The sequence below is a fragment of the Pelodiscus sinensis genome, chromosome 19 (assembly GCF_052426305.1).
Source record: "Pelodiscus sinensis isolate ZL-2025 chromosome 19, ASM5242630v1, whole genome shotgun sequence".
NCBI lineage: Eukaryota > Metazoa > Chordata > Testudines > Trionychidae > Pelodiscus > Pelodiscus sinensis.
In genome coordinates this window covers 2,536,243-2,563,525 of record NC_143070.1, presented here as the reverse complement: position 1 = coordinate 2,563,525, position 27,283 = coordinate 2,536,243, and the positions used below count along the sequence as shown (strand labels likewise).

Genomic DNA, 27,283 nt, shown 5'->3' with positions numbered 1-27,283 from the left:
CTAACTGTTAGGGTGGTCAAATATTGGAATAAATTGCCAAGGGAGGTGGTGGAATCTCCCTCTCTGGAGATATTTAAGAACAGGTTAGATAGACATCTGTCAGGGATGGTGTAGACGGAGCTTGGTCCTGCCTTGAGGGCGGGGGGCTGGACTCGATGACCTCTCGAGGTCCCTTCCAGTCCTATGATTCTATGATTCTATATATTTTTTCCACACCAGCCATGATTTTATAGACCTCAATCCTATCCCCCTTAGTCTCCTCTTTTCTAAGATGAACAGTCCCAGTCTTTTTCATCTCTCTTCATACGGGATCCATTCCAAATCCCAGCTCATTTTTGTTGCTCTTTTCTGAACCTTTTCCAATGCCAGTAGATCTTTTCTGAGATGAGGCGACCACATCTGCACACAGTATTCAAAATGTGGGCGTCCCATGCAGGAGCGGCCTGAAGTCAGCTGCCGCACCTGGCACCCTGGGCGGAGCACCAATTGCAGCGCTTCTGCCTGCACGGCCATCAATGGCCATGATGTCATCATGGGGCACCTCGGCGCCTTGTGACATCATCATTGGGCGCCCGGGCCAGCGGCACCCTAGGCGACTGCCTAGCTTGCCTACACTCCCGGGCTGCCCCTGGTCCCAGGGATTTATAGAGGCAATATGATATTTTCCATCTTATTCTCTATCCCTTTTTTAATGACTCCTAACATTATTTGCTTTTTTCACTGCTGCTGCACTCAGAGCGGATGTTTTCAGAGAACTGTCCAGGATGACTCCAAGATCTCTCTTGAGGAGTTGTAGCTAAATAGTCCCCATCCTATTGTCTGTACAGTTGGGATTATTTTTTCCAATGTGCATTACTTTACATTTATCCACATTCCACTTCATTTGCCATTTTGTGGCCCAGTCACTTGGTTTGGGGAGATATTTCTGAAGTGCTCCGCAGTCTGCTTTGGGCTTAACTATGGAGAGCAGCTTGAGGGGATAGCTCAGTTCGTCTTTTACAGGACACACTTAAACAACAACAAGTGGTCTGGTAGCGCTTTATAGACTCACAACACATGGAGATGGGATCGTGAGCTTTGGTGGGCACAGCCCGCTGCGTCAGTGACTGGAGTTGGATGTCCAGGACCAAAACAAATAGGGGCGGGGGGAGGGGGAGAAGGAAAATGGGAGCGGGAAGGACCGAGACGAGGCAATTCCCCTTGATATTTTCATACCCACTGCCCGCCCCGGGAGCCGAGCGCAGCGAGAAGCGCGCGCTGCAGCCGGCCCACGTGACGGGTCCGAACGTTCCACTGTCACTTTCACTTTCCCCAATCGAACGCCCCGGGGTCCCCGTCCCTACCGAGCCGCGCGGGGACCCTGCGGGCCTGGGAGCGCCCCGGGGGGGGCGGAGCAGCGGGACCCTGCGGGCCTGGGAGCGCCCCGGCGGGGGCGGAGCGGCGGGACCCTGCGGGCCTGGGAGCGCCCCGGCGGGAGCGGAGCAGCGGGACCCTGCGGGCCTGGGAGCGCCCCGGGGGGAGCGGAGCAGCGGGACCCTGCGGGCCTGGGAGCGCCCCGGCGGGAGCGGAGCAGCGGGACCCTGCGGGCCTGGGAGCGCCCCGGCGGGAGCGGAGCAGCGGGACCCTGCGGGCCTGGGAGCGCCCCGGCGGGAGCGGAGCAGCGGGACCCTGCGGGCCTGGGAGCGCCCGGGGGGAGCGGAGCAGCGGGACCCTGCGGGCCTGGGAGCGCCCCGGCGGGGGCGGAGCAGCGGGACCCTGCGGGCCTGGGAGCGCCCCGGGGGGGGCGGAGCAGCGGGACCCTGCGGGCCTGGGAGCGCCCCGGGGGGAGCGGAGCAGCGGGACCCTGCGGGCCTGGGAGCGTCCCGGCGGGAGCGGAGCAGCGGGACCCTGCGGGCCTGGGAGCGCCCCGGTGGGGGCGGAGCAGCGGGATCCGGACCCAGCCCAGCGGCATGTAGCGCCCCGGGGCAGAGCGTCCCGCGCCCCGCGGCTCCAGCCCGGTACGTGCTGCCCCCGGGCGGGGCTGGTCGAGCCTGGGAGCGCGCGGGGCGCGGGCGGATGGTTGGAAACACCCGGCGGGAGCCGCCCCGCGAGCACTGGCCCCGCTCCGTGCGGGGTCCCACCCCCGCGGGGTATCCCTCTGCCCGCCGGCTGGGTTGGGAATTTCTGCCTCTTGCGGGTTGTGCAGAGCGAGGCGCCCGCTCCTGGTCCCCGGGGCGACCTGTGACAAACCCCGCCCGAGACTGCGGGGACAGGCCCCTCGCTGCACGACGTCTGGTTCCCCGCCCGCTCTCGCTGAGCTTTTCCCCCTCTTGCCGGTGGGGTGAATCCTCTTGGGTTTGTAAAGCCCAATCGAGTCCTGCCGGGAACCAGCCAGGGCAGCAAACCGCAGCTGGTTCCTTCTGCATGTGCCTGAAGCTGATCTTGTGCTCCAGGGTGTCACTGAGGGGGGGCTCCAGGCTACACGGACACAGGGAAATGTGTTACACGTTGTGAAACGGATCCTTTCCTCCTTCCTGACAAGCCACTGGCGTTGCAATATCCCGAGGAAACCTATGGGAGGAGGAGCGAGTCAAACCTGGTAGAGTTGGCTGGGAAATGGCACGTTATGGTTGGTTTGGTTTGAATCATGTATTATGGAACACGAAATATTTTGGGTTTTCTTTCTTTCAGGTTTCATTTCGCTCCCCTTTCTCCTTTTCCTTCCTCTTGCCCCCAGTGCCCTTCCCCTCTCCTCTCCTAGCATCATGCTGTCCTCTCCCTACTGCCATTCCCACTGACACCTCCCCTCTCCTTTCCCCTGCCCTTTTCCTCATTGTCTCCCCTTGGTCCCTGGCATTTGTCTGTCCTCCACCCTGCCCCTTGGTGCCCCCCCTTTCTTCTCCTGGCGTGCCCCCCTGCCCTCCACACAAGCCCCTTCCTCTCCTTGCCCTCCTTCCCCTTAGTACACCCCCTGCCCCCCCTCACCTTTTGCATTTCATGTGAAAAGCAGTTTGTGGGGCTGGAGCTGGGCTGCACAGGGCTGGCCTTACCGTGAGGTGAACTGAGGTGGCCGCCTCAGGTGCCAGACTGGGGGGGACACCACTAGGACCCAGAGTGTAGAAAATTGTGTCTGCTGCTGGTGCAAATGTATTCTCTCTGCTCTAGATGCACAGAGATGGGGGAGTGCTGTGCTGGAGGAAGGAGGGAGCAAGAGACATAACAGGCAGGCAGGAGAAAAGCAGGCATGGGGGGTCATTTGAGCTCCCTGCCTCAGAGGGCAAAATGTTGTGGACCAGCCCTGGGGCTGCAATGGTATTACCACAGTCTCCATCCCAGCTGCTCCTGGTGTGGGACTGTGAGAATGGAGTAGAGGCTGCCCATGGTGCTATTTTTAGTACTGTGGTACTGGTCCCCACAGGCTGCCTGGCTCCAGCTGGAGTTGAGCAGCAGCTGCAGGAGGCCCATTCCAGTGAGGCTGACCCAACTGGAATGTGCATTGTGAGGCTACCCCTTGACTCCAGCTGGAGCTGGAGACACTCACAGGGACTGGGACCTGGGTATTAAAATATAGCACCATAGGTTGCCTCTGCTGCAACTGCTGGGCCCAAACTTGCCCCACCCCATAGAACCAAGCTCTCAAGGCAGCCCGGCAGAGAGGGAGGCCATGCCATCGAACCAGGACCCCACATGGCAGAGGCAGTTCAGTGGGGGGGGGGGGTGTAAGTGGAGAGGAAGGGGCTGTGCGCCCCCGGAAGTTACCTCAGCTGCCATTCCCACCCTGCTGGAGGGGAGGGGAAGGAGGCTGTTACGCATAGCAGAGTGCAGTGACTGCAGAGCTAGTGTACCCAGAGACCATGTCTACACTAGGAAACGATTTCAACATCACTAAATTTCACTTAATAACTTCCCTGATTTTACAACATCAAAATAGCGTGTTCCCACTGCAGGGCTTCCCCGCTGTACACCCAAGATATGTTCCAAAACATGGGGGTGTAGAGTGAAACGACGTAAAGCGGGGCTATTTTTTCCCACGGCTGACTTCCATTTGCACTAATTGGTCTCTTTTTTTCTGCATGACGTAAGAGCAGGGAATGGGAGGACGTATAACACAACACTTCCTACAAGGGTCAGCAACATTAGTGTACTGGGGAGACGTATAGCAGGAATGCCCTGTATGGGGAAGCCTCAAAAATAGTCCGAAGCAGGCTCCGTTAATGAGGATGTGAGACCTCGACTTAGAGCCCCAGGAAGCCGTAGGGAGTAACTAGTTCAGATTCCTCTGGGGAGCAGTTATTTTGAAATAATGACACTGGAGCGTCCACACTAATGCTATTTCGAAATAGCTATTTCAAAATTAACACTATTCCCCGAGGAAAGCAGGAGTCCAGATTTCGAAATAAGCGGCCCATTATTTGGAAAGAAGGGATTTGTTAGGGTGGATGCTCCACCTCTAAATTCAACCTAAGGGGGGTTATTTTGAACTGAGGCCCTAGTGCAGGCCTGGGGTAAGTGCCTTGTCAGGGTGGATACCTTGAACGTCACAGCGCTGGGGCTGATTTACTGCACAGTGACTTGCCAGTCTAGACTTGGCCTTAATGCTAGTCAGTGTCCTGCTCACTGTGGTCAGTTTTTGTTTTCTCCTTCCTGTTGTTCAGATGAAGTTACGGGGAAGATGAAGGTTCCCTCCATCTGCCAGAGCGCCAGAGCCAGCTCCCCTCTGCCTGGTTTTCTTCTTTTCTTCCTGACTTGTTATGTGCGCAGCATGGAATCAGGTAGGACTCTGCGCTGGGGCTGCTGTTTCTTAGAGGGCTTAAGTCTCAGAAGTGTCTTAACAAGATGCGCAACTCGGAGTCAGTGGAACTTCTCCCAGGGTGCGTCTACACTGCACCGGTATTTTGAAATAACAATGCGGGCGTCTGCACAGCCATTCCTTTCTTTCGAAATAATTTTAAAACAATGGGCGGCTTATTCCAAAATCAGTAAACCTCATTCTGTGAGGAATAACGCCTCTTCCGCAATAGCTATTTCAAAATAAGGCACGTCTAGACGCTCCGCTGCTGCTATTTCAAAATAGCCCCTCACCAGGGTCATTCGAAGTTATTCCTCCCCAGGGCCTCCTGGGGCTCTACATTGAGGTAGCCCATCTACAGTCTGCCTCGGACTAGTTTTGAGGCTTCCCTGCAGTGCAGACGTGCTATTTTGAAATAAGCGTTCAGTACAGACGTACCCACAGTGTGTAAACATAACACAGCAAGCTCAGTGTAAGCGGGGGGATTGTCCTGCTACTGTGGAACTCTCCTGGCTTCTGTACGACCCCGGTGAGATGGGCCAGTGACAGGATCTGAGTCCTCGCTCCCACGTCTTTACCCAGGGCCTGTCTACACTGGGCAGTCATTGCAAAAGAACTCCCCTTATTTCAAAATACCAAGGTGAGCGTCCACTCCTGTTTGGGAAGAGGAAAAAGCTTATTTCTAAATAGTTATCTGGGGAATGAATTATTATTTCTGGCAGGGCAGACACCGCCCCAGCGGCCTCCCGGACCTCAAGGGCTCCACTTCCACCTTCCTTCTGGCAGAGTCCTTGGAACTGAGCAAGGCTGGGCCCAGGGTTCCTGCGGGACTAAGTCTAAGGTGGGGGCTGAGTTGCCCTCGCTCCATGGTGCTCTCTCCGCACTGGGCACTTCCTACATTGAAAAATGGGGAATGTTAAAGGAAATCCCGTCACCCTGCCCCTGACTGTGCCACAGGGATGCCGGGGGTTGGACACTTGCTCTGGAGGTGGCCACATGCCCTCAGGCTCAAGGTGGAAGGACTCTTCTCCCTGGCATTAGCTCTCTCAGCTGGGGTCTCCCTCCAGCCCGGCCTGCAAGATCCATAGGCTGGTGACATCTCCATGTGCTGGGTCTCCTCCCAGTAGCTCCAGGGAATACAAACTACAGCAAACAGGACCGGTTTTGTGTGTGCCACTGACTGAATGGACAAGATCGTCTCTCTGAGCTTTTCTCCCTTCTCTCCTGGGACACTCCACAGCACAATTTACAGTGGAGGGACCTGACCGGCCTGTCACGGCCGTGGTGGGGGAAGAGATCGTGTTACCCTGTCACCTGGCCCCCCGGATGAGCGCTGAGAACATGGCGGTGACTTGGTTCCGGTCCCATCTCTCCCCATTCGTCCATCGCTATAGCGATGGAAAGGACCAGTACGAGCAGCAGATGCCAGAATACCAGCGGAGGACAGAGCTCTTGAAAGATGGTCTGAGCCAGGGGAATGTTACCTTGAAAATTCTCCACGTCAGACTCTCTGATGAAGGGCGGTACAGCTGTTTTGTTCAAAATGGCCTCTTTTTTGAAGAAGCCGTCCTGGAACTAAAAGTGGCAGGTCAGTAGCGTGTGTCTGCACGTCTCTTGGGCATGGCACCGAGTGAGTCGAATTATTTGAGCAGTTTACCCACGGTCTGTTGCCGAGGTGACTCACTTACTTGTACCAAATGTGGAGACAATTGGAGAAGGTGCCCTTGGATTATGACGCCTTCTTCCTCAAGAGTCATCTCACCCTTTCACCGAACACTTCCCGGGTGTGGTAAATGGGCCAAACAGGGTCACAAAACCCGATCTCCCATGGTCTCACGGTTAAATCTAATGCCCAGGAATGGCTTTTTGTTTCCCGAGATAATTGGCCAATATGCAAATTTCCTTCTGTGGGGGGCGACGGCCCCACTCTGGCTGGGAAGGGTCAGTGCAGGCTGGAGGGGGCCTGGGCAGAGCCCTGGCCCATTGGGGGAGGCTTTGAAAGAGCCAAGCAGGGTGCAGCTTGCAGGGACAGCCCTATAGAGAGAGCTGCCCGCAGAGAGTCAGTGAGGCCCTGGCCAAGGAGGGGGCAGGGCCTGGTTCCCTCAGAGAAGGCACCGTCAGTAGAGCAGGGCTGGGCAGGCCCAGGGGGCTAGAGAGGGAGGCTCCAGCCTGGTCCCTGCCTGGCTGTGGCCTTGCTGCATGGCCAGGAGGTGCAAAGGGCCAGAGGGGAAGTGGCCAGGGAGCGAGAGGCAGTGGGGGGAGCAGAGGGTAGGACAAGGTCCTTCACTGAAGTCTCTGAAGTTTGATCTTCACGCGCCGGCTCCCCTGGCCCTTTCCGTGTGAAGCGGCAGCAGGGAAAGTGATGCAGACTGATCAGTCCCTTCTCCTGTGGGTCAGAGCCAGCGTCTTTGTGCTTTGGCTCCCCTGCCCCAACATTGCAGAGCGCCCGGGGGGGCGGGGGGGGTACGATGGACTAGTCGATAGTGCTAACCGGTAAGCTCCTGCTTATCGGTTAGTCGACTAGTCGACTGGTCACTGACATCCCTAATCTAGAACAGAGAACCACGTGACTTACTGCCCTGGGACGCTCTGGTGTCACCTTGGGAGGGTCCCTTGCTTTCTGGAGAACACGACACACAGCTGGAAGGAGGAAGAGTTCACCCCATGGTGGGCAGCTCTCTACTGATTCTCATCAGTCAGGTGGTTGAAGATTGTGACGGGGTGAAGGTCACAGACGACCCCTTGGGGGTTCCCCTGGGGTGCTGACACCGCCACTGCCACTCGCCTTCCCGCTCTCTGGGGCTCCTCCCTGCCCGGTCCTGCTGGGCCAGTTCCCTGGTCTCCCCCAGCCAAGGCCAGTTAGGGAGGTCATGCGACTTCCTAAGACCAACCACTGCAACGACTTACAGACAAAAGGCAGTTTGCAGACGATTTAATTAAAAAAATTTAACATCCCAGCATTGGGAACACCCTGGATGGCAGATTGAAACCATGATGCCAGTGCATGCCCCGTATGTCTAATTTCACACACAAGAACGATACAGACACCAAAATAAGAGAAACAGAGCCAGCAGATTATGACATGACATTGCAGCCAGGGAGGTCGAGGCTGGACATTAGGAAAAACTTCCTAGCTGTCAGGATGGTGAAACTTGCCGCCGGGGGTTGTGGAATCTCCATCTCTGAGATATTTAAGTGCCGCTCATACAGACACCTGTCGGGGATGATCTGGTGCTTGGTCCTACCATGGGGGCAGGGGACTGGATTCAGTGACTCTCGAGGTCCCTTCCAGTTCTGCCATTCTGTGATTCTATGAAGACTGAGAAGTTACTTGAGCTAATTTGTCCAAAGCACCTTTGAGTTAGTGATATCTGTGTCCAAAATTCCATGTTCTAAAGCATGGCGAGGGGGCAGTCCATTATGAAGATGATTATGCTCAAGTAGGTGTCCAGATATTTCTCCCCTTCTGCTTTAGTTCTGAATATGCAGGGCCAGGTAGAAGAGGTTCCATAATCAAAAAGGTGACATTTCACCTTGAGGCACATTTGAAATACAAGGATTATTTTTCTCTGGTTTTTTTTTCAGAATCTGCTAATGCTAAATTAAATGATCAATTAAAGGGTTTCCTATAGTCCCAAACATGGCACATCTGTGTGGCTCTTGAGAGGGAACAATACTGCAGAGAAAGCTTTCCATCCCTTCCATGAAATAATTAGTTGCTTGTTCATCTAGTTCCCTGAGTCCATAATCATTTGAGAATAAAGGGAAAGTTGAATTTCTTATTCTCTAGGCTCAGTATGTGCATAAATCAACATGGATTTATACATTTGTCTCTAGCTTCAGGCTCTGCTCCTCATGTGTCGGTTGAGGATTACCAGGATGGAGGGATCCGAGTGGTGTGCCGGACGGCTGGGTGGTACCCAGAGCCCCAGGTGACGTGGAGAGATCTCAATGGACAGGCCTTTCCTTCAGCCTCTCAGACAAATTCCCAAGAAGCCAATGGACTGTACGGAGCACAAACATCTGCCATTATAATGGAAAATTCCAATCAGAACTTATCCTGTTTGGTCAGGAACACCCGCCTCAGCCAAGAAAAGGAATCAACATTATTTTATATTTCAGGTCAGTGACCATCAAAAACCACACTCTGAGCAGCAACAGAAAAAAAAAAAGACAACAACCTCTTGATCAGATTAAATATGATGTGTATTGAAAACAAACGTACAAACCAAAAACCTCCAAGAAATCTAGTTAATTAATGGTGTCACTTTTTAAAAATTTTAATTTAAGTCTTGTCTACACTAAGAAGATTTTGTCAGTACAGCTCTACCAACAAAACACTTCTAGTGTGGGTCAGTGTTCTCTCTGTTTTTCCATCCATGTGCAGAATACATTTTGTAGTATGCACCAACAGAATGTGCAGATGTGCACCACCAGTAGAAACACATCCCTCTGGCTGAGGGTGCTCTGTGCACTCTGCTAATCAACTTGGTGGCATCTGAATCTCTCCTGAGTGGCCGCCCCAGCACACAGCTTACTGGGAACACTGGTGTGGACACTGCTATACTGGCTAAGCTGTACTTTTTCTGGTCTATCTTATGCCAGAGTCCCAAACTGACATAGCTCTGTTGATAAATATCACAATCCCAACTCACATGGCTCTGCTGTTAGAAATATTTTCTGTTGTAGAGCAAACATGAGGTTTTTCAAATTCCTGCCCGCACTGTGTGGAGTAATCAGACCAACCTAGTTACTTTATGTCTCTGCCAGAAATGCCATAAGGGCACTGACCTGGCTGAAGGATGTGCTGTGTTCTACTTGCTTTCTTTGACTGAGGAAGTTTTGAATGTCTCACCCAAAACCTGTAACTGTATTTGAAGAGTAAAGGGAAGGCGCAGGAGACAAACAGCCAAACATCCTTCCGCTCTGCACAGACGTATGATGGTTAGATATTCTACTGGCTGTTTAGGAGAGAGGGAATAACTCCAGGCAGATCCTTGACCCCATGAAGTCAATTGTTTGAGTTTGATTGAGTTCAGTGGGACCCACATTTCAGCACCACCATCTATGGTTTGTTAAATCCTTGACTGCAAGAGGTTCATGTCTGAAGCTTTGGAAAAGGGCAGCCAATAGAGGGGTGTAAAGTGGCCAAGAATGCAGTCTGGGCAGTGAGATGGTGGCCGTGGTGTTTAGCTTTGGTTTCATGGCAGGGAAAGTGGAGCATTGAGGCCAGGGAGGAGGAGGGGACAGAAGTGAAGACAGCGGGTGTTCCAGAATTTGGCAGTGTGGGCAGAGAGAAAAGGTCTGACCAGGGTGATGTTTCACAGGAAGAAGTGGTGGGATTTAGATCTGAGGTTTAAAGAGGAGAACCACAAATCATAAATCGCTTCCCGCACAGTGGTTTGGATGAATTGTGATTATGATTCATTGACAGATGATGGGGTAAATAGTGGATCTACAAGCTGTTGTTTCCAGACAACCCAGCAGTTTCTGAGTGTTCTGTAACACTGACGGCCTTGTGCTCCCTGGCATAACACCTGGTGATCAGAGACTTTAACTGTGAACACTCGGGCCTGTTACTGTTACTAGCAGCAGGTACTATGTTAGATAGCTGGAATGAGACAGTAGCCCTGCTGTGCTGTGCTCTGCACAAAGCCACAGACTGACAGTCAGTGCCTGCTACAAAGAACAAGCATCAAAATAATCAGGACCCCACAAAGGCTGGCCAGGAAATGGAGCCCAGAGAGGGGAAAGAGCTCGTCCAGGTTCCCACGGCAGATCTCACAAGTCCCATCCCGCTGCCCCAGGGACTGGAGACTGATCGTTGTCTCCCATGGCACGCCAGGCCAGGCTCACTCGCACACCAATGTACAAATGTGGTGGCTGTCTTGGTTGCTTTGTGGTGTTTGGTGCCGTGCCGATGGGGCCACGTTCCCTCCTTTGTGTCCAACCGGTCCCACGGGGGCGGCCTTACACACATGGAGTCATCAGAGCTGGGTCCCTGCTCACTGAGTAACGTGGGTGCCTCTGGGCTTGTGTTTTTCAGATCCCTTTTTCCCAAAGGTGAATCCCTGGATGGCGTCTCTGGGAGTGACCCTGGTGGTTTTGCTGGGCTCCTTCGCCCTGAGTGTTTATCTCTTCAGAATCAAAGGTAAATGTTGGAGCAGGAAATACAGGGACGCCCACAAGGGATTTCCTTCAAAGCCGCGCGCAGGGACAGATCTGACACTGGGCCTGGCATGATGGGAGCTTAGAACGGCCCCACCCCCGCAGCACAGGGCTGGAAATGCCACTGAGGTTCCCCTCTGTCCGTGGGCTGATCGTCGGCAGCAGCCCCTGGCTGCAGGCTCAGGGGACTCCCCAGGACCTGACGGCAGCGCTGGAGGACGGGGTGAAAAGCTCAGTCCACTGCCCTGGGCCATCCCCACCCACCTTTGCAGAGGGGCCTATTGCGCCAGCTGGGCCTCCCCCACCCAATGGCACAGCAAGGAGCCAGGGAGCCCAGGCCTGGGGATAAGGAGGTTTCATTCCCCTCACTCCCTTGTGTGGCAAGTTGTGCCAGACACGGGCTTGTCAAAGTGCAGCCGCCGGGTGGTTCGTACTTACGGACACGCAGGGGGATGGGATTGGAAGGAGGCAAATAGGCAGCGGGGCCGGACCAGAGAGCCAGATCACAGCAGGTATCTGCAGCCTGCTCCGTCTTCCCTCTCCCCGTTCTCTGGGGTCACTCCCATCTGGCTCTGGTCTCCCTTTGTTATGCCTATAAGAAGCACAGGGGATCTTTTTCAGGGGAGAAGGCAACACACCATGTTTATTAAGAAGACAGCAGAGAAGCAGTTAGCATACCGTCATAAAGACACCCCCCCAACAACAACTGTATAGAGTATTAGACAAGATCAATAGTTACTAGGGGTACAACTTAATCTTCAATACTAGCAGGGAGCAAGGCCTTGCAGTAACATTATTTAATTACGAGAGACCGAGAAAGAGAACTTACGAGCAAGTCATTACATCAAATCATTATGCTCATACTTATAATCTTATAACCAATATGAAATATACATTTTTGCTACACCTTCGCACATGGCACTGCCAAGCCTGATTTCTATACTTAAAATCATTTTTTGCTAATCAAGAGCCGTGCTCCCTTGTTCTGCACTAGCGCTCCTTGAGGAACGCTATGTAAATAAATGTGTTCTCTGATGAGGAAAAGCACTCAGAGCCATTTGGTAAGTCTCCTTCTCTCTCTTTCCATGTGAGGCATTGTTGTACATGCTCATGTCCTTGTAGCAGCGTGGGGAAGGGGGTGGGGATGGTGTTTCCTGGTTCTTTTGGAAGATTTGCTATTCACATTTTTTAAAACAGGGGAAGCTTAAGGACACGTCTGTACTTACCAGACACTTGACTCTCTGGAGGTCAATCTTCTGGCCTTTGATATAGCGGGTCTAGTATAGATCTGTCCTGACCTACTACAGCTGCGGGAGACTACACAAAGGATGTGGACGCATTGGAGAGGGTCCAGCGGAGGGCAACCAAAATGATTCGGGGGCTGGAGCAGATGACCTATGAGGAGAGGCTGAGGGGTTTGGGTCTGTTTAGTCTGCAGACGACAAGAGTGAGGGGGGATTTGAGAGCAGCCGCCAGCTTCCTGGGGGGGGGTTCCAAAGAGGCTGGAGAGAGGCTGTTCTCAGTGGTAGTAGATGGCAGAACAAGGAGCAATGGTGTCAAGGTACAGTGGGGGAGGTCTAAGTTGGATATTGTGAAAAACAATTTCCCTGGGCGGGTGGGGAAGCGCTGGGCTGGGTTCCCGAGGGAGGGGGTGGAGTCTCGATCCCCAGAGGGGTTTAAGTCCTTGCTCGACAAAGGCCTGGCTGGGTTGATTTAGTCGGGATTGGTCCTGCCTTGGGCAGGGGCGTGGACCCGATGGCTCCTGAGGTCTCTGCCCACCCAGGGATTCTATGAACTCAGACACAACCGTCCAGGCCCAGGAGAACTTCCTCAGGAAGGGCTATCTGCTGAATGTCCATAGAAAGCCGGCATCTTTCCCAATGGATTGTGTGACTGTAGGATGTTGCTTCTCACTCTGTTTAATAGGCCGGGGCTGACAATCACTGACCTTTCTTTCTGTGCTTTTCAGGGAAACTTACTGGAGAAGTGGGTAAGTTTCAAATGGCCCTTTCCCCTCGGGGGCCCAGGTGGGGGAGGGCACACAGGACATGCAGCCTCACCGGCGGTCTGGAGCTGCACACTGTTGTCTCTCATTGGTGGGGGCCTGGGAGCTGCGTGGCTTCCCCCCTTCCAGTCAGATGGAGAGGGCAGGCCCAGCAGTGGCCTTGGCCAAGCCCAGCCCACCAGCGGCCAGAGGGGAGAGAGCTGGGCCAGCCTCAGTCCGGCCCAACTCCCAGCCCTCCCTTTCCCAGCGGCGGGAGGGGAGAGAGCCGGCCGGCGTGGTCTTGGTCTGGCCCAACCCCCTTCTCTCGCTGGCCGGAGTGGGGAGAGCTGGGACAGGCAGGGCTGCTGTGCCTCAGCCTGGCTCTCCCCAGGGCCAGGAGGGGCTGCCTACGCCTGAGAGGTGGGTGGGTGAGTGTAGCGAGCAGCGGTAGCAGCCCCTTTAAATTGAAACATAAATCAGGATGAGATTCAGCCTCACAGCTCAGCATCTGGCACAGAGCTGGATCAGCATGAGGACTGTGCGTTGTGCTTATTAAGGGACCCGTGTGTGATTTCATTTGGTATTAAATAAGGAATTGGGATGAGAGCAAATCTGATCAGTTTTGCCCCGGTAAATACGAAACAGTTGCCAACAGAAAATGGAGGTTTGCTTATGACCCGGTGTTAGGGAGTCATGCAATGAAAGACTCTTTTAATCTGCAGTAACTGGAAATATTCTTACCTAATTTGTGTTTGTATCTGGGTCTTTATTTTCTAGAGAAACATCTTAGTACGATTGGTAAGTTGGATTTTTCCCATTGGAGCCTTTTCTGCGCCCTGCTGGGCTGTTCCATTGACTAGAAGATTTCCCCGGCCTTGCTCAGGTCCTTACCGGGAATCATTTGTGTGGGGTTTTTTGTTTTTCATGCAAAGCCGTGCTCTGGGGTGGGGCTGGGGTGAGGGGCTCAGTTTGCAGGCTGCCCTGGGAGAGAACAGCCTGTGTCATTGTAACAGTTTGGGCTCAAGTGAGAAGCACCCGGCTGAGAAGCACATGGGAGCCGTGGGGGCTCGGGTAGGGAAGAGGTGGGGGCATCAAGAGCTGAGTGGCCTTGCCGGCCTTGGGTGTGGGGAGGGGCTCAGCAGCCATGTGGCCTTGCGAGGATTGGGGTGGCGGGGTGGAGGCGCGCGAGAGCCCCAGAGCCTCACGAAAGTTTGGGTGGGGGAGGGGTGTGCAGGGCGTGTGCGGTGTAACCCGGGGTCCGAGGGCAGGGGGGTGTGTGGAGAGGCGCGGAATAGGAGAGCGGAGTCTGGGGAAATAGAACCGAACGAGAGAATCTGGTCATAGCAAATCCATCTGTTTTCTGCAACCTCCTTCCCCTCCTGCCCTGGCTAGTCCCCAGGGGGTTACCACTGTCTGTCTCTGGTCCTAGGCTTTAGGCCTGGCCTCTCATATCTGTAATGCACATTTATTTTGTTATTAAAGTGTAGCTCACCCTGGCTGTACAGAGATAGGCCCCTGTAGTAAATAGGTAAAAAACACATTTGTTCCTCAGTTAAGTAATAAAAATAACCCCATATTCACCTAACTCGTACTCCGCTCTGGGGAGGCCACATCTGGAGTATTGCCTCCAGTTCTGGGCCCCCCACTACAGAAAGGCTGTGGACGCATTGGAGAGGGGCCAGTGGAGGGCGACCAAAAAGATTTGGGGGCTGGAGCATATGACTTATGAGGAGAGACTGAGGGAGTTGGGTCTGTTCAGTCTGCAGAAGAGAAGAGTGAGGGGGGATTTGAGAGCAGCCTGCAACTCCCTGAAGGGAGGGTCCAAAGAGGATGGAGAGAGGCAGGTGGCAGAACAAGGAGCAATGGGCTCACGTTGCAGTGGGGGAGGTCTCGGTTGGATATTAGGAAACACTATTTCCCTAGGCAGGTGGGAAGAGCTGGGCTGGGTTCCCGAGGGAGGGGGTGGAGTCTCCATCCCTAGAGGGGTTTAAGTCCCAGCTGGACAAAGCCCTGGCTGGGATGATGGAGTTGGGTTGGTCCTGCCTAGAGCAGGGGCTGGATCTGATGACTCCTGAGGTCTCTGCCAGCCCTGGGGTTCTATGAACTCGGACCCAGCCGTCCAGGCCCAGGAGAACTTCCTCGGGAAGTGCTATCTGCCGAATGTCCATAGAAAGCCGGCGTCTTTCCCAATGGATTGTGTGACTGTAGGATGTCCCTTCTCACACTGGCTCAGGGAGCAAGGGGCTGACAATCCCTGACCTTTCTTTCTGTGCTTTTCAGGGATACTTACTGGAGAAGTGGGTAAGTTTCAAAAGGCCCTTTTCTCTCTGTGGCTTGGGCTGGGGACAGGGCAGGCTCAGGTGCTCAGGTGGGGGGGCGTGTGCACTATTCTTTGTGGAGTGACACAGAAAAGGATTCTCCCTGGTTCCTTGCTGTGGTCACACCCCACGTACCAGCCCCCCAGAGCCAGGGAGAGGACGTTGTGGGGTCCATGAGGGGCCGTGCAGGGGTCACAGTCACCCCCTCAAGGCGAGTTCAGAGGTCACTGATGTTAGGGCTACACAGCAGTTGCACATGAAGAGCTGAGCCCTGGGAACAGACTCAGGACTCGCAGGGTCCCAGAGCTCGGGCCCAGTGTTACAGCCCCCGGCCCATGTCCCGCCAGCGGACGCGAGCCGGTTGTGGATGGTCAGTTGCTGTGTGGCTGTCTCATGGGGCTCCACAGGTGCTCTGTGCCCTGCCCGTGGGTTGGCCAATGGACCCTTCTCCCCAGACCTCTGGAGCTGACCCGCCCACGCCCTGAATCAGTGGGGTTGGGAGGGGCAGGCGGCCTGGTGGGGGGGGGGGGTTACATCCGTCCTGTGAGAGGGGCACTTAGTTACTGTGTGTGTGTCTCCTCCTGTCTTCCCTAGGGACCCTCCAGAGAGAACTTGGTAAGTTCCCTGTTTCTCCCAGGCAGCCTTGTCCGTGGCATTGAAACGATCCCTGGGTCAATCGATCTGTCACCTTCTGCCGGGGGGGGGAGGGTCAGCAAGGAGCTCTGGGGGCCAATTCCAGACAGAAAGTGTCTGAGACCCAGCCCCTGAGCAGGGAGGATTCCCTGGAGGCGAACAGGCTCCCTAGGGCTGGATTCTGTCGCTGCCTTGCCGGTTAGAGCCAAGGCCTGAGTCTGGCCACAGCCCAGCTGCTGGCAGGTGAGTCCCTGCAGCCCTGGGTGTCAGTATCTCCCCCCCCCCCCGCCAAGTCCAGCCCCTGCTCTGCCCCATCCTGCCTCCTTTCGTCCTTCCTCTGCCCTCTCCCTTCCCTCAAGATCTTCCCCCAGGGAAATGTATGGGGCAGTTTAGATACAGGCAGGCAGGGCCAGTAGATGCATGGAGACCCCCTGCTCCCTCCCCCCAAACCCTGCCAGGGGGGTGCCCACTGGCCACGAGGAGGGTGTGAGGCCTGGCACTGGCCCGAAGGTAAATTGACCCTGTTCCGCCTGCTTTAGACACTGGCGCTACCTGGTCCCCTGAAGCAGTGAGGGGGCTGAGAGGGGGGGACCTTTGTGTCTCTGTGGCAAAGGGGGGCTGGGCACATTCGATGGAGCGAGGGGCAAAGCACTTACCTAGCGCCCCAAAACGGGCCCTTGTTCCTGCGTCACGTGGCTCTCGCCCGGGTTCACCGTAAGGCGGCTGCTCCTCATCCCAGAGCCCCGGGGCTGCTGCCTTTGGTAGCTGAGTTCTCACCCCTCCGTGTTTGCTTTCAGCCTGGAGAAGAGACATCGTCTGCCCAGGTAAGTACAGCTCCTGTGGAATCAGTCCGCAAACCCCCTGCCCCGGGACTGCCCCTCTCAGGCAGAGCCTCTGTGCTCTGCCCCTCGGGGCGGCGCTGTGCTGAGGGGGAAGGCGCAAAGGCTGCTGGGACCAGAACAGCTGGTTTGGGGGCCTAAAAGGGTTCTCTGGGCACACTGGGAGCCCGAAGGCGTCTCAGCGAGATGCTGTTCTTGCCCCTGGGGGGGCAGGTGGGCAAAGGGCTGGGCCAGGGCTTGGTGCTCGTTTCAGTTCTCAGAAGCCCGCCATTTCTGGGAGACAGAGAGGACAAGGCCATGTCCCCGTCCAGCACTGGGCACAGTCACGTCCGGTTCTGACCCAGTGCCGGGGAGCAGACGCAGCTCTCAACGGCCATCCCTCCCGGCGAGCGGCCTCCCTCTGCACCGCCCTGCCCTCTGCTATTGCCCTTGCTCGGAGGGGCTCTCACTCTGATCCCGTGTTGCTTTCAGGGCTGGGAAGCGCTGCGCCGCCTGTACTAGAAGGTAAGTCGAGTTCAGGGTCTGTCAGTGTCCCAGTGCCGTTTGCTGCTGACTGTGACTGGGGGAGGGGACTTGGTTGCTCAGGGCAGAGCTCACAGGCAGAATTCACAGCAGGGGCTGAAGGCAGGTTGTGCAGCCCTGGCCTGACATGCAGCCCTGGGTCCAGATTCCAGGCACCGTCCCTCCCCTGCCTCCTGGGCCGTGCGCCCGGCAGAGCTTCCTGGGCACACGCCCAGCCTGGCCGCACAGGGCCAAGAGAGCCCTCCTCCTCCTCCCCACGAGCTCCATGGCTGTTCCTGCTCATCTTCCCGCCTTCCCCCTGTGCCCACACAGGGAGGCACGTCAGGATGGGGAAGGCACCAGCAGACTGAGGGAGGGGGCAGCATTTAAGGGGGCTGGAGGGCTGGCAGTGCCTGGTAAGAACGGGAGGGTGGGAGAGCAGCAGGCAGCAGCTGAATGGGGCTAGTGGGGGGGGGCAGTGGGCGAGGGGGCAGGTGGTCGGGCTGGAGGGCTGGTGGGGGGCAGTGGGCGGGGGGGCAGGTGGTCGGGCTGGAGGGCTGGTGGGGGGCAGTGGGCGGGGGGGCAGGTGGTCGGGCTGGAGGGCTGGTGGGGGGCAGTGGGCGGGGGGGCAGGTGGTCGGGCTGGAGGGCTGGTGGGGGGCAGTGGGCGAGGGGGCAGGTGGTCGGGCTGGAGGGCTGGTGGGGGGGCAGTGGGCGAGGGGGCAGGTGGTCGGGCTGGAGGGCTGGTGGGGGGCAGTGGGCGGGGGGGCAGGTGGTCGGGCTGGAGGGCTGGTGGGGGGCAGTGGGCGGGGGGGCAGGTGGTCGGGCTGGAGGGCTGGTGGGGGGGCAGTGGGCGAGGGGGCAGGTGGTCGGGCTGGAGGGCTGGTGGGGGGGCAGTGGGCGAGGGGGCAGGTGGTCGGGCTGGAGGGCTGGTGGGGGGCAGTGGGCGGGGGGGCAGGTGGTCGGGCTGGAGGGCTGGTGGGGGGGCAGTGGGCGAGGGGGCAGGTGGTCGGGCTGGAGGGCTGGTGGGGGGGCAGTGGGCGAGGGGGCAGGTGGTCGGGCTGGAGGGCTGGTGGGGGGCAGTGGGCGGGGGGGCAGGTGGTCGGGCTGGAGGGCTGGTGGGGGGCAGTGGGCGGGGGGGCAGGTGGTCGGGCTGGAGGGCTGGTGGGGGGGCAGTGGGCGAGGGGGCAGGTGGTCGGGCTGGAGGGCTGGTGGGGGGGCAGTGGGCGAGGGGGCAGGTGGTCGGGCTGGAGGGCTGGTGGGGGGCAGTGGGCGAGGGGGCAGGTGGTCGGGCTGGAGGGCTGGTGGGGGGCAGTGGGCGAGGGGGCAGGTGGTCGGGCTGGAGGGCTGGTGGGGGGCAGTGGGCGGGGGGGCAGGTGGTCGGGCTGGAGGGCTGGTGGGGGGCAGTGGGCGGGGGGGCAGGTGGTCGGGCTGGAGGGCTGGTGGGGGGCAGTGGGCGAGGGGGCAGGTGGTCGGGCTGGAGGGCTGGTGGGGGGCAGTGGGCGAGGGGGCAGGTGGTCGGGCTGGAGGGCTGGTGGGGGGCAGTGGGCGGGGGGGCAGGTGGTCGGGCTGGAGGGCTGGTGGGGGGCAGTGGGCGGGGGGGCAGGTGGTCGGGCAGTGGGCGAGGGGGCAGGTGGTCGGGCTGGAGGGCTGGTGGGGGGCAGTGGGCGAGGGGGGCAGGTGGTCGGGCTGGAGGGCTGGTGGGGGGCAGTGGGCGGGGGGGCAGGTGGTCGGGCTGGAGGGCTGGTGGGGGGCAGTGGGCGGGGGGGCAGGTGGTCGGGCTGGAGGGCTGGTGGGGGGCAGTGGGCGGGGGGGCAGGTGGTCGGGCTGGAGGGCTGGTGGGGGGCAGTGGGCGGGGGGGCAGGTGGTCGGGCTGGAGGGCTGGTGGGGGGCAGTGGGCGGGGGGGCAGGTGGTCGGGCTGGAGGGCTGGTGGGGGGCAGTGGGCGAGGGGGCAGGTGGTCGGGCTGGAGGGCTGGTGGGGGGCAGTGGGCGAGGGGGCAGGTGGTCGGGCTGGAGGGCTGGTGGGGGGCAGTGGGCGAGGGGGCAGGTGGTCGGGCTGGAGGGCTGGTGGGGGGCAGTGGGCGAGGGGGCAGGTGGTCGGGCTGGAGGGCTGGTGGGGGGCAGTGGGCGGGGGGGCAGGTGGTCGGGCTGGAGGGCTGGTGGGGGGCAGTGGGCGGGGGGGCAGGTGGTCGGGCTGGAGGGCTGGTGGGGGGCAGTGGGCGGGGGGGCAGGTGGTCGGGCTGGAGGGCTGGTGGGGGCAGTGGGCGGGGGGGCAGGTGGTCGGGCTGGAGGGCTGGTGGGGGGCAGTGGGCGGGGGGGCAGGTGGTCGGGCTGGAGGGCTGGTGGGGGGCAGTGGGCGGGGGGGCAGGTGGTCGGGCTGGAGGGCTGGTGGGGGGCAGTGGGCGGGGGGGCAGGTGGTCGGGCTGGAGGGCTGGTGGGGGGCAGTGGGCGAGGGGGCAGGTGGTCGGGCTGGAGGGCTGGTGGGGGGCAGTGGGCGAGGGGGCAGGTGGTCGGGCTGGAGGGCTGGTGGGGGGCAGTGGGCGGGGGGGCAGGTGGTCGGGCTGGAGGGCTGGTGGGGGGCAGTGGGCGGGGGGGCAGGTGGTCGGGCTGGAGGGCTGGTGGGGGGCAGTGGGCGGGGGGGCAGGTGGTCGGGCTGGTGGGGGGCAGTGGGCGGGGGGGCAGGTGGTCGGGCTGGAGGGCTGGTGGGGGGCAGTGGGCGGGGGGGCAGGTGGTCGGGCTGGAGGGCTGGTGGGGGGCAGTGGGCGGGGGGGCAGGTGGTCGGGCTGGAGGGCTGGTGGGGGGCAGTGGGCGGGGGGGCAGGTGGTCGGGCTGGAGGGCTGGTGGGGGGCAGTGGGCGAGGGGGCAGGTGGCCGGGCTGGAGGGCTGGTGGGGGGCAGTGGGCGAGGGGGCAGGTGGCCGGGCTGGAGGGCTGGTGGGGGGGGCAGTGGGCGAGGGGGCAGGTGGTCGGGCTGGAGGGCTGGTGGGGGGGCAGTGGGCGAGGGGGCAGGTGGTCGGGCTGGAGGGCTGGTGGGGGGCAGTGGGCGGGGGGGAGGTGGTCGGGCTGGAGGGCTGGTGGGGGGCAGTGGGCGAGGGGGCAGGTGGTCGGGCTGGAGGGCTGGTGGGGGGCAGTGGGCGAGGGGGCAGGTGGTCGGGCTGGAGGGCTGGTGGGGGGCAGTGGGCGAGGGGGCAGGTGGTCGGGCTGGAGGGCTGGTGGGGGGCAGTGGGCGAGGGGGCAGGTGGTCGGGCTGGAGGGCTGGTGGGGGGCAGTGGGCGGGGGGGCAGGTGGTCGGGCTGGAGGGCTGGTGGGGGGCAGTGGGCGGGGGGGCAGGTGGTCGGGCTGGAGGGCTGGTGGGGGGCAGTGGGCGGGGGGGCAGGTGGTCGGGCTGGAGGGCTGGTGGGGGGCAGTGGGCGGGGGGGCAGGTGGTCGGGCTGGAGGGCTGGTGGGGGGCAGTGGGCGGGGGGGCAGGTGGTCGGGCTGGAGGGCTGGTGGGGGGCAGTGGGCGGGGGGGCAGGTGGTCGGGCTGGAGGGCTGGTGGGGGGCAGTGGGCGAGGGGGCAGGTGGTCGGGCTGGAGGGCTGGTGGGGGGCAGTGGGCGAGGGGGCAGGTGGTCGGGCTGGAGGGCTGGTGGGGGGCAGTGGGCGGGGGGGCAGGTGGTCGGGCTGGAGGGCTGGTGGGGGGCAGTGGGCGGGGGGGCAGGTGGTCGGGCTGGAGGGCTGGTGGGGGGCAGTGGGCGGGGGGGCAGGTGGTCGGGCTGGAGGGCTGGTGGGGGGCAGTGGGCGGGGGGGCAGGTGGTCGGGCTGGAGGGCTGGTGGGGGGCAGTGGGCGGGGGGGCAGGTGGTCGGGCTGGAGGGCTGGTGGGGGGCAGTGGGCGGGGGGGCAGGTGGTCGGGCTGGAGGGCTGGTGGGGGGCAGTGGGCGGGGGGGCAGGTGGTCGGGCTGGAGGGCTGGTGGGGGGCAGTGGGCGAGGGGGCAGGTGGTCGGGCTGGAGGGCTGGTGGGGGGCAGTGGGCGGGGGGGCAGGTGGTCGGGCTGGAGGGCTGGTGGGGGGCAGTGGGCGGGGGGGCAGGTGGTCGGGCTGGAGGGCTGGTGGGGGGCAGTGGGCGGGGGGGCAGGTGGTCGGGCTGGAGGGCTGGTGGGGGGCAGTGGGCGGGGGGGCAGGTGGTCGGGCTGGAGGGCTGGTGGGGGGCAGTGGGCGGGGGGGCAGGTGGTCGGGCTGGAGGGCTGGTGGGGGGCAGTGGGCGGGGGGGCAGGTGGTCGGGCTGGAGGGCTGGTGGGGGGCAGTGGGCGGGGGGGCAGGTGGTCGGGCTGGAGGGCTGGTGGGGGGCAGTGGGCGGGGGGGCAGGTGGTCGGGCTGGAGGGCTGGTGGGGGGGCAGTGGGCGGGGGGGCAGGTGGTCGGGCTGGAGGGCTGGTGGGGGGGCAGTGGGCGGGGGGGCAGGTGGTCGGGCTGGAGGGCTGGTGGGGGGCAGTGGGCGGGGGGGCAGGTGGTCGGGCTGGAGGGCTGGTGGGGGGGCAGTGGGCGAGGGGGCAGGTGGTCGGGCTGGAGGGCTGGTGGGGGGCAGTGGGCGAGGGGGCAGGTGGTCGGGCTGGAGGGCTGGTGGGGGGGCAGTGGGCGGGGGGGCAGGTGGGCGGGCTGGAGGGCTGGTGGGGGGCAGTGGGCGGGGGGGCAGGTGGGCGGGCTGGAGGGCTGGTGGGGGGGCAGTGGGCGGGGGGGCAGGTGGTCGGGCTGGAGGGCTGGTGGGGGGGCAGTGGGCGGGGGGGCAGGTGGGCGGGCTGGTGGGGGGGCAGTGGGCGGGGGGGCAGGTGGTCGGGCTGGAGGGCTGGTGGGGGGCAGTGGGCGAGGGGGCAGGTGGTCGGGCTGGTGGGGGGGCAGTGGGCGAGGGGGCAGGGGGTCGGGCTGGAGGGCTGGTGGGGGGCAGTGGGCGAGGGGGCAGGTGGTCGGGCTGGTGGGGGGGCAGTGGGCGAGGGGGCAGGGGGTCGGGCTGGAGGGCTGGTGGGGGGCAGTGGGCGGGGGGGCAGGTGGTCGGGCTGGAGGGCTGGTGGGGGGCAGTGGGCGGGGGGGCAGGTGGTCGGGCTGGAGGGCTGGTGGGGGGCAGTGGGCGGGGGGGCAGGTGGTCGGGCTGGAGGGCTGGTGGGGGGCAGTGGGCGAGGGGGCAGGTGGTCGGGCTGGAGGGCTGGTGGGAGGCAGTGGGCGAGGGGGCAGGTGGTTGGGCTGGAGGGCTGGTGGGGGGCAGTGGGCGGGGGGGCAGGTGGTCGGGCTGGAGGGCTGGTGGGGGGCAGTGGGCGGGGGGGCAGGTGGTCGGGCTGGAGGGCTGGTGGGGGGCAGTGGGCGGGGGGGCAGGTGGTCGGGCTGGAGGGCTGGTGGGGGGCAGTGGGCGGGGGGGCAGGTGGTCGGGCTGGTGGGGGGGCAGTGGGCGGGGGGGCAGGTGGGCGGGCTGGAGGGCTGGTGGGGGGCAGTGGGCGGGGGGGCAGGTGGTGGGGCTGGAGGGCTGGTGGGGGGGCAGTGGGCGGGGGGGCAGGTGGTGGGGCTGGAGGGCTGGTGGGGGGCAGTGGGCGGGGGGGCAGGTGGTGGGGCTGGAGGGCTGGTGGGGGGCAGTGGGCGGGGGGGCAGGTGGTCGGGCTGGAGGGCTGGTGGGGGGCAGTGGGCGGGGGGGCAGGTGGTCGGGCTGGAGGGCTGGTGGGGGGCAGTGGGCGGGGGGGCAGGTGGTCGGGCTGGAGGGCTGGTGGGGGGCAGTGGGCGGGGGGGCAGGTGGGCGGGCTGGAGGGCTGGTGGGGGGCAGTGGGCGGGGGGGCAGGTGGGCGGGCTGGAGGGCTGGTGGGGGGGCAGTGGGCGGGGGGGCAGGTGGTCGGGCTGGTGGGGGGGCAGTGGGCGGGGGGGCAGGTGGTCGGGCTGGAGGGCTGGTGGGGGGCAGTGGGCGGGGGGGCAGGTGGTCGGGCTGGAGGGCTGGTGGGGGGCAGTGGGCGGGGGGGCAGGTGGTCGGGCTGGAGGGCTGGTGGGGGGCAGTGGGCGGGGGGGCAGGTGGTCGGGCTGGAGGGCTGGTGGGGGGGCAGTGGGCGAGGGGGCAGGTGGTCGGGCTGGAGGGCTGGTGGGGGGCAGTGGGCGAGGGGGCAGGTGGTCGGGCTGGAGGGCTGGTGGGGGGGCAGTGGGCGAGGGGGCAGGTGGTCGGGCTGGAGGGCTGGTGGGGGGCAGTGGGCGGGGGGGCAGGTGGGCGGGCTGGAGGGCTGGTGGGGGGGCAGTGGGCGGGGGGGCAGGTGGTCGGGCTGGAGGGCTGGTGGGGGGGCAGTGGGCGGGGGGGCAGGTGGGCGGGCTGGTGGGGGGGCAGTGGGCGGGGGGGCAGGTGGTCGGGCTGGAGGGCTGGTGGGGGGCAGTGGGCGAGGGGGCAGGTGGTCGGGCTGGTGGGGGGGCAGTGGGCGAGGGGGCAGGGGGTCGGGCTGGAGGGCTGGTGGGGGGCAGTGGGCGAGGGGGCAGGTGGTCGGGCTGGTGGGGGGGCAGTGGGCGAGGGGGCAGGGGGTCGGGCTGGAGGGCTGGTGGGGGGCAGTGGGCGGGGGGGCAGGTGGTCGGGCTGGAGGGCTGGTGGGGGGCAGTGGGCGGGGGGGCAGGTGGTCGGGCTGGAGGGCTGGTGGGGGGCAGTGGGCGGGGGGGCAGGTGGTCGGGCTGGAGGGCTGGTGGGGGGCAGTGGGCGAGGGGGCAGGTGGTCGGGCTGGAGGGCTGGTGGGGGGCAGTGGGCGAGGGGGCAGGTGGTCGGGCTGGAGGGCTGGTGGGGGGCAGTGGGCGGGGGGGCAGGTGGTCGGGCTGGAGGGCTGGTGGGGGGCAGTGGGCGGGGGGGCAGGTGGTCGGGCTGGAGGGCTGGTGGGGGGCAGTGGGCGGGGGGGCAGGTGGTCGGGCTGGAGGGCTGGTGGGGGGCAGTGGGCGGGGGGGCAGGTGGTCGGGCTGGTGGGGGGGGCAGTGGGCGGGGGGGCAGGTGGGCGGGCTGGAGGGCTGGTGGGGGGCAGTGGGCGGGGGGGCAGGTGGTCGGGCTGGAGGGCTGGTGGGGGGCAGTGGGCGGGGGGGCAGGTGGTGGGGCTGGAGGGCTGGTGGGGGGGCAGTGGGCGGGGGGGCAGGTGGTGGGGCTGGAGGGCTGGTGGGGGGGCAGTGGGCGGGGGGGCAGGTGGTGGGGCTGGAGGGCTGGTGGGGGGGCAGTGGGCGGGGGGGCAGGTGGTGGGGCTGGAGGGCTGGTGGGGGGGCAGTGGGCGGGGGGGCAGGTGGTCGGGCTGGAGGGCTGGTGGGGGGCAGTGGGCGGGGGGGCAGGTGGTCGGGCTGGAGGGCTGGTGGGGGGCAGTGGGCGGGGGGGCAGGTGGTCGGGCTGGAGGGCTGGTGGGGGGCAGTGGGCGGGGGGGCAGGTGGGCGGGCTGGAGGGCTGGTGGGGGGCAGTGGGCGGGGGGGCAGGTGGGCGGGCTGGAGGGCTGGTGGGGGGGCAGTGGGCGGGGGGGCAGGTGGTCGGGCTGGTGGGGGGGCAGTGGGCGGGGGGGCAGGTGGTCGGGCTGGAGGGCTGGTGGGGGGCAGTGGGCGGGGGGGCAGGTGGTCGGGCTGGAGGGCTGGTGGGGGGCAGTGGGCGGGGGGGCAGGTGGTCGGGCTGGTGGGGGGGCAGTGGGCGGGGGGGCAGGTGGTCGGGCTGGAGGGCTGGTGGGGGGGCAGTGGGCGGGGGGGCAGGTGGTCGGGCTGGAGGGCTGGTGGGGGGCAGTGGGCGGGGGGGCAGGTGGTCGGGCTGGAGGGCTGGTGGGGGGCAGTGGGCGGGGGGGCAGGTGGTCGGGCTGGAGGGCTGGTGGGGGGCAGTGGGCGAGGGGGCAGGTGGTCGGGCTGGAGGGCTGGTGGGGGGCAGTGGGCGGGGGGGCAGGTGGTCGGGCTGGAGGGCTGGTGGGGGGCAGTGGGCGGGGGGGCAGGTGGTCGGGCTGGAGGGCTGGTGGGGGGCAGTGGGCGGGGGGGCAGGTGGTCGGGCTGGAGGGCTGGTGGGGGGCAGTGGGCGGGGGGGCAGGTGGTCGGGCTGGTGGGGGGGCAGTGGGCGGGGGGGCAGGTGGTCGGGCTGGAGGGCTGGTGGGGGGCAGTGGGCGGGGGGGCAGGTGGTCGGGCTGGAGGGCTGGTGGGGGGCAGTGGGCGGGGGGGCAGGTGGTCGGGCTGGAGGGCTGGTGGGGGGCTGGAGGCAACTGGTAGTTGAGTTGCTGGATTCAGTCTCACCCAGCAACTCCCTTGAACCTTCCCTTGCTGCTGCCCTGGGCCTCCCGCTCCCCATCTCCCCTTGGGCTGGGCCGAGACCTCAGGGCTGCTCCCCACTCAGAGCCGGGCGCCCCGGGGGGCAGGAGAGTCCCTGAGTCACGGCCCAGCTGGGGCAGATTCTGTCCCTGACGCCATCGACCCCCCAGGGCCGAGCTCTGCCCCTCACGCTCTGATTCTCCCCCCCCCCAGCCAACGTGACTCTGGATCCAGACACGGCGCATCCCCGGCTCGTCCTGTCGGAGGACGGGAAACGTGTGAGATGGGAACGGACATGGCAGCCACTGCCCGACACCCCGGAGAGATTTGACACTGTGCCCTGTGTGCTGGGCCGGGAGGGCTTCACCTCGGGGAGACATTGCTGGGAGGCGGAGATGGGGGGTGGGCGAGACTGGGGGGTGGGGGTGGGGGTGGCCAGAGAGTCTGTGAGCACTAAGGGAGAGCTCAGCCTGAGCCCCCAGGGCGGGATCTGGGGTGTGCGGCAGTGGGGGGATCACTTCCTGTCTCTCACTGGCCCTGCGGCCCTCCTGTCCCTGAGCCCCCCCAGCAGGATCCGGGTTTGTCTGGACTGTGACCGGGGGCAGGTGACATTTATCGATGCTGGAACCGAGGCCCCGATCTTCACTTTCCCGCCGGGCTCCCTCCCCGGGGAGAGAATCCGACCCTGGATCTTGATGTGGGACACAAAAACACTCCGACTGTCTCCATGACAACAGCCCCTCTGGCCTCACACCCCCCAGACTCTGTGACCCTGGACGACTCCCCTGTACCCCACCCCGGCTCCTCCTCTCTGTGACCCCAGAAGCTCCCCCCCTCCCTCCCTGTGGGGCAGAGCTGGGGGCTGGGCAGGGGCAGAGCGAACAGCCGGGCTGGGGACAGGCGGAGTTCAGATCCGGTCACACAAATCGACCAGCCCAACGGCTCTGCCCCGCACTAGCCCCCCCGGCTTAGGGGCTCTGGGGCCAGCTGGGCTCAGGAAAGCAGCCGCCCTGGCTCCTGAAGCTGCTGCCTGCTGGGAACGTTGCTCTCCCTGCAGAGCTGGAGACAAGGAGCGAGCTCCAGGCAGGGGCTGGGCTATTGCAACGCTGAACGGCGCTGCCTGGGATTGTAGCTGCCCAGAAAATCCCTGGCACGACGCTGTGAGCCCCCAGCCTGAGTGACGGGGGTGGGAGTGTCTGGGACAGGCCAGCAGGCCCGGCAGGGAGCTGCCTGAGCTAGTCTATGGGGGGCGCTCACCAGGGAACAGCAGAGCAGCCAGACGGGGTCCAACCAAAGGCCCCTCCGGCCCCGTGTCCTGTCGGCCCCCAGTGGCCAGTGCCAGGTGCCCCAGGGGGAGGGAACATCCAGTGACCCCTCCCCTGTCGCCCATTCCCAGCCCCCCACACACACAGACCAGGGCCCCCTCCCTGCCCAGCCCCTGTGTAACTTGTGTGTGGGGAACTGTGTGGGAATCAGTCGCTTGAATAAAATGTTTCCATCTGCCCCTGTGCAGTTGCTCTCTGGTGTGTCCCCCCTCTAGGAAATGGATTGTTGCTGCAAAGGGGGGGGGGGCTTTGCTGTCTCTAGGGGGTAGATTTTGTGGGGGGAGGGGTGTTTGCCGTTCAGACTATTCTTCTGAACAGAAGCAGGACTCAGATTCTCTGTGAACTCATGACTGGACTCAGGTACCCGGGACCCTGCGCTGCTGCGTGTGTGTCGGTGCAGAGACACTTGGGTGCAGCGGGGCAGGGGCTCTTTAAGGACATAACATAAGATCGGCCATATGGAGTCGGACCAATGGTCCATCCAGCCCAGAGTTCCACAGTGAAGAAAGCGACACCCCCAGAGG

General features: G+C 63.0%; 1 protein-coding gene and 1 long non-coding RNA gene across 11 annotated transcripts; one reads left to right on the top strand and one right to left on the bottom strand.

Moving 5' to 3' along the window:
- Positions 1-1,189: 1,189 nt before the first annotated feature.
- On the top strand, positions 1,190-26,937 carry LOC102446875 (butyrophilin subfamily 1 member A1-like). Of its 9 annotated transcripts, none has more exons than XM_089770694.1 (13): positions 1,190-1,279; positions 2,433-2,608; positions 4,635-4,751; positions 6,009-6,356; positions 8,606-8,890; positions 10,815-10,919; positions 12,906-12,926; positions 13,698-13,718; positions 15,201-15,221; positions 15,833-15,853; positions 16,669-16,695; positions 17,182-17,214; positions 25,648-26,937. In XM_089770694.1, the coding sequence occupies exons 2-13, from the start codon at positions 2,596-2,598 to the stop codon at positions 26,163-26,165; spliced, it is 1,530 nt and encodes a 509-aa protein (XP_089626820.1). In that variant the 5' UTR covers positions 1,190-1,279; positions 2,433-2,595; the 3' UTR covers positions 26,166-26,937. The 9 variants fall into 9 exon arrangements, with proteins under 9 accessions (XP_089626820.1, XP_089626823.1, XP_075774252.2 ...); XM_075918130.2 differs by lacking the exon at positions 1,190-1,279 and adding an exon at positions 1,964-1,997; XM_089770697.1 differs by lacking the exon at positions 2,433-2,608 and having other exon boundaries at positions 1,255-1,279.
- On the bottom strand, positions 11,392-17,284 carry LOC142825924 (uncharacterized). Of its 2 annotated transcripts, none has more exons than XR_012900237.2 (3): positions 17,160-17,284; positions 16,528-16,669; positions 11,392-11,528 (listed from the first exon to the last, which is right to left on the bottom strand). It is a non-coding gene; the product is annotated as an uncharacterized LOC142825924 (long non-coding RNA). The 2 variants fall into 2 exon arrangements; XR_012900238.2 differs by lacking the exon at positions 17,160-17,284 and adding an exon at positions 17,051-17,139.
- Positions 26,938-27,283: the final 346 nt, after the last annotated feature.

What these genes read in the sequence shown, in the direction of transcription:
- LOC102446875 (XM_089770694.1), top strand. An exon ending in GAAACTTACTGGAGAAGTGG is followed by an intron (nt 12,927 to 13,697) that starts GTAAGTTTCAAA and finishes TTTATTTTCTAG; the next exon opens with AGAAACATCTTAGTACGATT. An exon ending in GACCCTCCAGAGAGAACTTG is followed by an intron (nt 15,854 to 16,668) that starts GTAAGTTCCCTG and finishes GTTTGCTTTCAG; the next exon opens with CCTGGAGAAGAGACATCGTC.